The sequence below is a fragment of the Calidris pugnax genome, unplaced genomic scaffold, assembly GCF_001431845.1.
Source record: "Calidris pugnax isolate Ruff unplaced genomic scaffold, ASM143184v1 scaffold307, whole genome shotgun sequence".
NCBI lineage: Eukaryota > Metazoa > Chordata > Aves > Charadriiformes > Scolopacidae > Calidris > Calidris pugnax.
Window position 1 is genome coordinate 35,856 of NW_015091040.1, and position 10,768 is coordinate 46,623.

At 62.6% G+C, this 10,768-nt stretch overlaps 2 protein-coding genes across 3 annotated transcripts in view; both read right to left on the reverse strand.

Annotated features, from left to right (window-relative positions):
- Positions 1-6,655, reverse strand: part of OPLAH (5-oxoprolinase (ATP-hydrolysing)) — a 41,342-nt gene extending 34,687 nt beyond the window's left edge. Inside the window, exon 1 of the mRNA XM_014956139.1 lies at positions 6,500-6,655. Within this exon, the coding sequence (XP_014811625.1) occupies positions 6,500-6,655 (156 nt within the window). The remainder of the gene's footprint in view (positions 1-6,499) is intronic.
- MAF1 (MAF1 homolog, negative regulator of RNA polymerase III) lies at positions 7-9,336 on the reverse strand. 2 transcript variants are annotated; one of them, XM_014956150.1, is made up of 8 exons: positions 9,031-9,336; positions 6,187-6,385; positions 4,224-4,352; positions 2,989-3,154; positions 1,890-2,011; positions 1,449-1,568; positions 753-872; positions 7-138 (listed from the first exon to the last, which is right to left on the reverse strand). In XM_014956150.1, the coding sequence occupies exons 2-8, from the start codon at positions 6,267-6,269 to the stop codon at positions 117-119; spliced, it is 762 nt and encodes a 253-aa protein (XP_014811636.1). In that variant the 5' UTR covers positions 6,270-6,385; positions 9,031-9,336; the 3' UTR covers positions 7-116. The 2 variants fall into 2 exon arrangements, with proteins under 2 accessions (XP_014811636.1, XP_014811635.1); XM_014956149.1 differs by having other exon boundaries at positions 6,187-6,324; positions 9,031-9,335.
- Positions 9,337-10,768: the final 1,432 nt, after the last annotated feature.

Sequence of the window (10,768 nt, forward strand, 5' to 3'; positions counted from 1 at the left end):
CAGAGCGATGCCGTGGGGCTGACGGACGGACGGAGCGACGGGGCGGGGGGGCCGCTCGGGGGGGCCACGGGAGGACGGTTGGGGGCCGCCGGGCAACTTGGGAGCCGCTGCCGGAGTCACATGCAGATCACCTGCTGCCTGAAAGGGAGAAAAAGGGGTCGTTACCACCCGGGGGAGGAGGGTGGGGGGCACAGAGGGAGCCCCCCCACGACCAGGAGGGACATTGAGGGGCTGGAGTGTGTCCAGAGAAGGGCAACAGGGCTGGGGAGGGGTCTGGAGACCAAGGAGAAGGATCTGGAGAACTTGTGAGGGAGCTGGGGGGGTTCAGCCTGGAGAAAAGGGGGCTGAGGGGAGACCCCATGGCTCTCTACAGCTCCCTGAAAGGAGGGGGCAGCCAGGGGGGGTCGGTCTCTTCTCCCAAGGAACAAGAGGAAACGGCCCCAAGTTGGGCCAGGGGAGGGTTGGGATGGAGATTGGGGAAAATTCCTTCCTGGAAAGGGCTGTGAAGCCTTGGCAGAGGCTGCCCAGGGCAGTGGTGGAGTCACCATCCCTGGAGGGATTGAAAAGCCGGGCAGATGTGGTGCTGAGGGACACGGGTCAGTGGTGGGTTGGTCAGTGCTGGGTCCGTGGTGGGACTCCAGGAGATGGAAGGTCCCTTCTGACCCCATGGAGAATTCCATGATCCCAGGGGAGCTGCAGCCCCTCTCCCCGGGGAGCAGGAAGCCCTGGCCCCACACGCTGAGCTCACCCACCTCTCCTCCTCGATGCTGCCGCTCTCCGTGTCACCCCCATCTCTGTTCTCCTCCGCGTCCTCTTCACCCAGGTCCATGTCCAGCTCGTTGCCGGCTTCCGAGCGGTTGTAGGCGTAGCCACTGGGGGGAAAAAAGGGGCAGCACAATGTAATGCCCAGCTGGGACCCCCCAAAACGGGAAGGCTGCAGGGGAGATCCTGCTCCTCTCTCTGGTGGGCTCAGGTCCCTGCTGAGAGTCTCCTCCCTGTCCAAAGCGAGCCCATGGGAAGGAGGGAGAGGCCAGGGCAGTGCCCCCCAAGGGGTTGGAGCCCCCCAGTATGAGGAGAGAAGGCTCCAGGGAGACCTTGGAGGCCCTTCCAGTCCCTCAAGGGGCTCCAGGAAAGCTGGGGAGGGACTCTGGATCAGGGAGGGGAGCCATAGGATGAGGGGGAAGGGTTTTAAGGTGAAAAAGGGGAGATTGAGGTGAGATCTGGGGGGGAAATTCTTCCCCCTGAGGGTGGTGAGAGCCTGGCCCAGGTTGCCCCGAGAAGCTGTGGCTGCCCCATCCCTGGAGGGGTTCAAGGGCAGGTTGGAGGGGGCTTGGAGCAACCTGGGCTGGTGGGAGGTGTCCCTGCCCAGGGCAGGGGGTGGCACTGGGGGGGCATTAAGGTCCCTTCCCCCCCAAACCATTCCATGATTTGACGCCACGTGGCCTGACCTGATGGAACGACAGGTAAAAAAGACAATTCTCTTCAGCCTCTTGTTGTAGAAGAAGTAGTTGAAGGACCAGAGGCTGCCGTCCTCTCCAAAGGGGTCCGAATCCAGGTCGGGGTTGTAGCTGCAAGAGCAAGATGGAGACGTGAGAAACACCGTGCTGTGCTCTGCTCCTGGTGCCAACCCTGTTTCTCATCCCAGCTGCGTGCTGGAGGGAGGAAAGGGGGAGACTGGGCAAACTGGGAGCCACCTCGGTGTGAAAGTTCTGCGTGGGAGGGGCTGGAAGCAGCAGGGAGCCGGGAGCCAGCCAGCTCCGGCGAGGAGACACCCCACCCTGCTCCCACACACCAAAAACGTGACCTTTTACTGAAAACTCACTCTGGTTTCTCAGAGTGTGTGCGACAGGGGCTGGGATCTGGGCCCGGGGGAGCAGTTGCCCCGTTACCTGTAGATGTCACACTCGGAAAGACAGATCTCCTCGTCCACGGCGTCCCACAAGTGCGGCTTCAGGGCGTTGAAATCCTCCCGGACGGCAGAGAAGAGGCTGCAGTTGACGGCGTTCACCACCTAGAGAGAGCCAGGGGGCCAGTGAGGGGAGCAGGAGGCCACCAAGAGGAGCAGGGGGCCACCAAGGGGAGCAGGGGGCTACTGTCTGCCTTCGTCCATCAAGAGGGGACACCAGAGCCTGACAATGACCACGGAGGGACAGAAAGGAGACAGCCAGGGCACTGCTGGGCTCATTCAGGGCCCTGAGGTGGGAGCACGGAGCTGGGGGAGCAGGGAAACAACGTGGCTGGAGAGGGAAAAGCCATCAGGGGATCTCGGGGAGGACACACAGCCCAAGTCTCCCCCAGCAAAGAGCTTCCTCAGAGCTGGGGAGGGGTCTGGAGACCAAGGAGAAAGATCTGGAGAACTTGTGAGGGAGCTGGGGGGGTTCAGCCTGGAGAAAAGGGGGCTGAGGGGAGACCCCATCGCTCTCTACAGCTCCCTGAAAGGAGGGTGCAGCCGGGGGGGGTCAGTCTCTTCTCCCAAGGAACAGGCGATGGGACAGGAGGAAACGGCCCCAGGTTGGGCCAGGGGAGGGTTAGGATGGAGATTGGGGAAAATTCCTTCCTGGAAAGGGCTGTGAAGCCTTGGCAGAGGCTGCCCAGGGCAGTGGGGGAGTCGCCATCCCTGGAGGGATTGAAAAGCCGGGCAGACGTGGTGCTGAGGGACACGGGTCAGTGGTGGGTTGGTCATTGCTGGGTCCGTGGTGGGACTCCAGGAGCTGAAAGGTCCCTTCCAACCTGGACAATTCTAAGATTCTAAAGCACCCCGGGATGCTGTTGGAAAAGACACCCCAAAAACTTTCCCTGGGAAGGACAGGGACTGCCTCATCCTCAAGCTGCCGCTGCAGGAGGGAGCAAGGAATGCCCTGGGGAGGGTTACCCGGGGTGGGGGCAGCACTGGGGGCATTCCCCGGAGAACCAGACCACATCCAGGCTGCCTCCTTTTCCAGACCCCACCCGAGAAGCGGTGTGGGGCTGCAGGACCCACTGACGTACCCAGTTGAGGCTCGGCTCCCGGCTGAACTCGTGGCTCTTGGCAGCGCTGAAGTCGTAGTCGGGGCGGAAGGACTCGTTGAGGGTGGCGATCAGGTAGAAGAGGGTCTTGCGGCTGCACTTGTCGCTCAGGGGTCCCTCTTCGTCCCCGCTCTGGCTTTTGCTGAGCCTGAGGGGCACAAGGGCAGGGTTAGTGCTGTCACGGAGCCAGAACTGTGCCCAAGAGGCCAAGGTGGCCAACAGCACCCTGGCTTGTATCCAGAACAGCATGGCCAGCAGGACTGGGGCAGCAATGGTCCCCCTGTACTGGGCACCAGTGAGGCCCCACCTCGAAGGCTGGGTCTAGTTTTGGGCCCCCCCAAGACAGGAGGGATATTGAGGGGCTGGAGCGTGTCCAGAGAAGGACAACGGAGCTGGGGAGGGGTCTGGAGACCAAGGAGAAGGATCTGGAGAACTTGTGAGGGAGCTGGGGGGGTTCAGCCTGGAGAAAAGGGGGCTGAGGGGAGACCCCATCGCTCTCTACAGCTCCCTGAAAGGAGGGGGCAGCCAGGGGGGGTCGGTCTCTTCTCCCAAGGAACAAGAGGAAACGGCCCCAAGTTGGGCCAGGGGAGGGTTGGGATGGAGATTGGGGAAAATTCCTTCCTGGAAAGGGCTGTGAAGCCTTGGCAGAGGCTGCCCAGGGCAGTGGTGGAGTCGCCATCCCTGGAGGGACTGAGAAGATGGAGACAAGTGGTAAACGTGGTGCTGAGGGACACGGTTTATGGTGGTTCTGGTTGGTGTTGGGTCGATGGTTGGGCTCCAGGAGCTTGAAAGGTCCCTTCCAAGCTGGATAATTCCATGATTCTAAGCAATAGCGCGAGAGGAAACGGCCCCAAATTGGGTCAGGGGAGGGTTGGGATGGAGATTGGGGAAAATTCCTTCCTGGAAAGGGCTGTGAAGCCTTGGCAGAGGCTGCCCAGGGCAGTGGTGGAGTCACCATCCCTGGAGGGATTGAAAAGCCGGGCAGACGTGGTGCTGAGGGACATGGGTCAGTGGTGGGTTGGTCAGTGCTGGGTCCGTGGTGGGACTCCATGATCTTAAAAGTCTTTGCCAATCTCAATAATTCCATGATCCTCTCTATAAACAACCCAAGTAGCCACAGAAATGAGACCAGACCCGACCAAGGATCGTTCCCTCCCTAAATCCCACCCCCCCGGTGGTTTGGAGCCCGGCAGACACCACCCCCAGGCCCGTGGTACCTGCTGGGGCTGATGCCTGTGGTCTGTGGAGGCGAGAGGGCCTCCAGGACGTGGGGCTGGCCCTCCTGGCAGAACTGCTTGAACATGTGCTTGTCGTCACCAGCCATCTTGCACGAGTAGCTCTCGATCCTGCGGAGACACAGGGCACCACATCTGAGGCCACCGCAGCCACCGGTGGGAGGTGGCCAGCAACACCACGAAGCTGGTGGCCCAGTGGCAGGGGGGGGCTCGGAGGAGGTGGCAGTGCAGGGAAAGCATCTCCACCCCCTGGGAGCGACCTTTCCCACATCGTCTGGTCTTAGCTCTGCACGAGGATGCCAAAAACCTGTTTATTTACACGTAATTATGGACACATCACAGAATCACAAAATACTGGAGGTTGGAGGAACCTCTAGAGATCACCCAGTCCCACCCCACAGTGAGGTCACCCAGAGCAGGCTGGATGCGTCCAGGTGGGGTTTGAAGATCTCCACAGAAGGAGACTCCATACCCTCTCTGGCACCTTCACAGGAAAGACCTTTTTCCTGATTTTTTTGGAATTTCCTGTGTCCCAGTTTGTGCCCGTCGCCCCTTGTCCTGTCCCCGGGCACCACTGGGAAGAGTCTGGCCCCATCTTCTTGACCCCCACCCTTTAGATGTTCATCAACATCGATGAGGTCCCCCTCTTCTCCAGCTGAACAGCCCCAGGTCCCTCAGCCCAGAGATGCTCCAGCCCCTCATCATCCTCACAGCCCCCCCTGGACTGTCCCCAGCAGCTCCCAGTCCTTCTGGAACTGGGGGAGCCCAGAACTGGTCCCAGTGCTCCAGCTGTGGGCAGAGCAGAGGGGGAGGAGGATCTCCTTCCACCTGCTGCCCACCACCAGAGCCACCCCAAGAAGCTCCCCCTGTCACTGATGGCTCAGGAAGCCCAGTTTGGGGCAGAAATGGCTCCTCACTGCCGCAGTGCCCTGTCTCAGCGCCGCCGGCCAAAGCCCTGCCAGCAGCAGCCCCGAAAAGGAGCCCTTCTGCCAGGCCCAAAAATAGGCCCGGGGCTGGCAAAGGACCAACTCTCTGCTGTGTCACCAGCAGAAGGAGCTCCCGAAGCCGCCCCGAGCTGAGGAGGCTGCACACAGAGCGGCCAAAGGACACTCAGAGGTAGCCAAAAAGCTTTTCCAGGTGACAGGGGTGGGTGAAAAGCTGGTCATGGGCTGGCAACATGTGCTGGCAGCCCAGAAAGCCCCCGTACTCTGGGCTGCATCCTCAGCTGGGCAAGGGGGGGGGATTCTGCCCCTCTGCTGTATCTCCGGGGAGACCCCCCCCCACCTCAGTGCTGCCTCCAGCTCTGGGGCCACCACCAGCAGAAGGACACAGAGCTGTTGGATGGGGCCAGAGGAGGCCCCAGAGATGCTGGGAGGGCTGGAGCCCCTCTGCTGGGAGGGGGGGCTGAGAGAGTTGGGGGGGTTCAGCCTGGAGAAGAGAAGGCTCCGGGGAGACCTCAGAGCCCCTTCCAGTCCCTCAGGGGGCTCCAGGAGAGATGGGGAGGGACTCTGGATCAGGGAGAGGAGCCATAGGATGAGGGGAGAAGGGTTTTAAGCTGAAAAAGGGGAGATTGAGGTGAGATGTGGGGAGGAAATTCTTCCCCCTGAGGGTGGTGAGAGCCTGGCCCAGGTTGCCCCGAGAAGCTGTGGCTGCCCCATCCTTGGAGGGGATGTTCAAGGCCAGGTTGGAGGGGGCTTGGAGCAACCTGGGCTGGTGGGAGGTGTCCCTGCCCAGGGCAGGGGGTGGCACTGGGGGGGCTTTAAAGGTCTCTTCCCTCCCAAACCATTCCACGATTCTGAGTCAGCAGTGATCCCCCCTTTGCTCCAGCAGGATCAGGGACAGACTGCCCGACCGCAAACACTTCCTGCTGCTGTTCTTGGAGGAAATAAATCGATGGAAATGAGCCCCGTTTCCCCAGGAGGAGCAGGCAGCCGCCCGCACTCACCTGCCGATGATGTGAGCGTCTCCCGTCTCCACCGTCAGCTGGGAGTTTATTGCTTCAAAACTTGAGTTCTCCAACAGCTTCATGGTCTCGGCTCACGGGGCGGGTTCCCTGCGCGACGGCTGCTGAAGTGTGCGTGTCCTGCCGGGGAAAGGGACCCTGGCACCCGGGGCAGGCACGGAGCTGCCAGCACCCTCGGGGCCTGGATTTGGTCAGTGTAAGGGTTTCTGTTCGTTTCTTTTTTTTTTTTTTTTTTTTTTTTTTCTCCCCAGCTGAAAGGATTCCATGCCCAGAGGGAAAGTTGAGAAGCCAACACCTCCTCCAGGAAAGGAAAAAAAAAAGAGGGACAGCACCCACACCTCCCATCCCATCCTACGCGCCGCTGTGTCACTTTGGCTGGGTGACAAGGAGCCAGCTCGCCCGCGGCACCGGCGGTGAGCGCCCACCAGCTGCCGGGGAGCGGTGCCGGCATCACGGAGGCTTTGGGTGCAGGCCCTGCTGGGGAGTTCCCTCCTCGCTTTTGAAGGTCTCCAGCCTTTTTATTTTTGGCCTCGAAGGCAGGGAAGAGCGCGTGGCCCTCGCTCTGCCGTGGGCTGGGGGGGACACATGCCCTGGACAAGCCCCAGGGTGGTCCCTGGGGGCAGAGTTGGGGTGGCCACTGCAGCCCCCCAGGAAGCTGCTCCTCCATGGTCTGCCAGCGCCCTCAGACAAGGGCAGGACCAACGCCAGGACTGGTTAACTGGTTAACTGGATAGTCCTCCCAGCTGCGAGGAAGAGGGCAGCCTCCAGCTATTTTGACACAGGGCAACGTCACCCGGGAGGGACGGGGACGGGCAAATGGCTGGATGGGAAGGGGAAGGCGGGGGCTCCAGCCCATGTGCCCTCCCCAGCTCGGGGCCTCTCCGGGAGCTGTAACGGGAGAAGCTGTAAACAGGCAGGGAAAGGATGCCAGGGCTCTCGGGAAGCAATGCCAAGGCTCCCGGGATGCCAGGGAGCAATGGCACCTTCCAGGCCTCCTGGGGAAAACAAGTCCCCATCCTCGTCCTGGTCAGCACGACGGGGCTGGAGAAGGAGCAGACTCCTGTTCCTGCGGTTTCAGGAGGGTGTGATGGTGACACCGCTGTGGGATGGTGACACCGACACCGCGGCAGGGCCGGGGATACTCTTACCGTGACGTTACCCCTCGTGACTAAACCCGACGATGCTCAAGTCAAAGCAGCACGAAAGGGAACACCATCCCTACGAGGCAGCTTCAGCACTGACCACGACCCCGGGGCACCAACGAGAGCAGCCCGAGCCACCCAGTGCTGGCAACACCCCCCTCCCCCGGCCTGGGACTGGGAAAGAAGCTCTTCCCACACCCCAGAGAGCACAAAACAGCTCCACAACCCCCCCTCGGCATCAAATATTGGCTACCAGGGGAAACAATAGCCCTCCAAAGGGGAAAGGACTTCCCTGGGTGCACCCAGGGAGTTGCCACCACCCTGGCAAACTTTGGGGCAGGTCTCTGGGTCCTTTCTGCCATTAAAGCAGCGATATTTGGGCTGGTCCCCCCCCCCGGAGTAGCTCAGTCTTCCACAGTGGGGAGAACTAGAACGTTCCAAAGCAGCCCCTGCCACAACCCAACCCTTCCTCTCAACCTTTTCCAAGGAACGAGCTTGGGAAGAGCCTTGGGAAGACGATGAAGGGAAAATTGGGGAATCAAACGCCAACCCACAAGGTACAGGGGCAGAAAGAGGAACATTTTGCGGGGTGTTCCTATGCCACAAGGATGTCCCCTCCCTCCCAGCACAGAGACCGGCCGGTAGCGCCCCCCAGCACCTCTTCAGCGATGCAAAAGGCAGTGGGAAACTTGAGCACTGGCAATAAAACACCGACATCAAGCAGCCGTGCTGCTCGAACAAAAGATTTTCCTCCGAAACCGTGAGCTGATGGGTCCCTTGGATGCCAAAACCTGCCCTGGCGCCTGACCCTCTGCTCTGCAGGGAGCAGGAGCTCACCCTGCTTCCACAGATCCCTTCAACACTGGGAGAATTTTATTGGACATGGATTTTATCACTGCAACAGTCACCGGTGCTGAGAAACGGCTCCTTCCTGTTGCTGGTGGGGCAGGAAGGATCCATCTCTGGGTGCCCGTGGGGTCAAGGGCAGAGAGGTTTGTGGCAGGGACATCTTCAACCAGAGCAGGTTGCTCCAAGCCCCCTCCAACCTGCCCTTGAACCCCTCCAGGGATGGGGCAGCCACAGCTTCTCTGGACAACCTGGGCCAGGCTCTCACCACCCTCACACCAAAGAATTTCCTCCCCACATCTCACCTAAATCTTCCCCTTTTCAGTGTCAAACCCTTCCCCCTCGTCCTGTGGCTCCCCTCCCTGATCCAGAATCTCTCCCCATCTCTCCTGGAGTCCCTTGAGGGACTGGAAGGGGCTCTGAGGTCTCCCCAGAGCCTTCTCTTCTCCAGGCTGAACCCCCCAACTCTCTCAGCCCCCCCTCCCAGCAGAGGGGCTCCAGCCCTCCCAGCATCTCCGTGCCCCCCTCTGGCCCCGCTCCAACAGCTCCATGTCTCAAAGCAGCCGCTGTCCGCCCTGCTCTGGACACGAATTGGGGTTTTAACGTTAAATTCAAACCCGTTAAAGGTGACAGGGCCCGGCGGGGAAGGGCCGCGCCGTCCCGGCCTGCCCCGCGCGGCGGGCTGAGGCGCCGCTTCGCCGAGACTACAGCTCCCAGAATGCCCCGCGCTCCCTGGCGCGCCCGCCCGCAGGCCGCTACCCGCGGTGCATGACGGGACTTGTAGTCTCCGGGCCCTGAGGGGGGGAATCTCCGAGGGGGCGGGTGGGCGCGGACTTACCGGCGTTTCCTGCTCTCGGTCCCGGCGGGGCCTCCTCGCCGCGAATGAAGGGCTTCAAGCTCGGGGCGCTTTTAAAGGCAGGCGTCTCCGGGGAAAGCTCGAGGAGGGCGAGTGCGCCTCGGCCGCCGTCCGCCGCCTGGCGCCGGCCCACCGGGCCTCCGCCCACCGCGACATGGCCCCGAAGGCTCGGGACGGAGCGAGCGGCTGAGCGAGACCTGAGAGTCCTCCGGGGCGAGCGAGCGAGCGGGGCTGGCGAGCGGGCGACCGTCTCCTCCGGCACCGGACGACAACAAGCAGCCAGGCCCCACCCGAGCGGCGGCTGACAGCCCCGCGCCTTCCCATTGGCTGGCGGCGCTGGCACTCGCCGCCGATCTCGCTCTCTGTTGGCCGAGAGCCACGTCAGTCAGGGCAGGAGCGCCCGCCCTCCGCGGGGAATGCCCCCCCCCCCACTTCCCGCCCACAGGCCGAGGCGCTCGGGCTTCTGATTGGCTGCCGGGGACAAAGACGGGGGGAGCGGCTGTCAATCATCGGGGCGTGGGTTTAGCGGTCCGGCGGGAAACGCGCCCCCCCGCGTCCGAACGTTCCGCTACGGGGTCCGGCGGGAAACGCGTCCCCCCCGTGTACCCGGAACGCTCGGACGCGGGGGGGACGCGTTTCCCGCCGGACCCCGTAGCGGAACGTTCGGACGCGGGGGGCGCGTTTCCCGCCGGACCGCTAAACCCACGCCCCGATGATTGACAGCCGCTCCCCCCGTCTTTGTCCCCGGCAGCCAATCAGAAGCCCGAGCGCCTCGGCCTGTGGGCGGGGGGGGGGACCGGGACCGGATTGCACCGAGCTCCCCTCCAACCGGGCCTTGAACCCCTCCAGGGATGGGGCAGCCACAGCTTCTCTGGCCAACCTGGGCCAGGCTCTCACCACCCTCACAGCAAAGAATTTCCTCCCCAGATCTCACCTAAAACTCACCTTTTTCACCTTAAAACCCTTCCCCCTCTTCCTATGGGGACACGGAGGTGACAGATGGGTGGGACGGGGGTGGGGAGGGGGGACGGAGGCTCCTCATCCTCAGGAGAGGGTAAAGAGCCGCCCCCCCCTCAATCCCAGCCCCAGGCTGGTTGCCCGGTGGCTCTCAGACCTGCCCGAGGTGGAGGATGAGCTGGAGGTAGCCCCTTTGGCTGCAGGTAGCCATCACCAGCGGCCCCACGGCCACCTCCCCTCGCCCCCCCGATCTCCCTGGGGATGGGGGCTGCTCCCCCTGGGTGCCCCTCGGCACCCCCCAAGTGGAAGCCGTGTTTTTTCTGGATGTTTTCCTCCCGGCGGGGAGGCCGGTGGCCCCCGGGCTCCGCTCTGTGGCCAAAAAACCCTCCATTCCTCCCTCCCTTGGATCCCCTCCCCCGGGACATGGGGCCGGGGGGGCCCGGCAGCCCCTCCGGGGTTATTTTTACGCCCAGGACAGACAAACCAAAAGGAAAACTGCCCTCGGGGAGGGGATTTTCACCAGTTTCTCTCTTTTTTACCTCCCCTTATTCCTTGAGTCCCGGCGTGGGGAATTGGCAGGGCTTGAAACTGGGAGGGAGGGCCAGGGAACGGGGGGTTTCCTTCCAGCCCCCCCTCGCCCCCCCATCCCCACGGGGCGCGGGCGGCTCTCGGAGCCCCGGAGAAGGATGGAAGTGGCGTTTGGCCGCTTCCTGCCCGTGTCCCCGCGGCCGCAGGTGCCTGCGCAGAGCCCTCCCCCCACCCC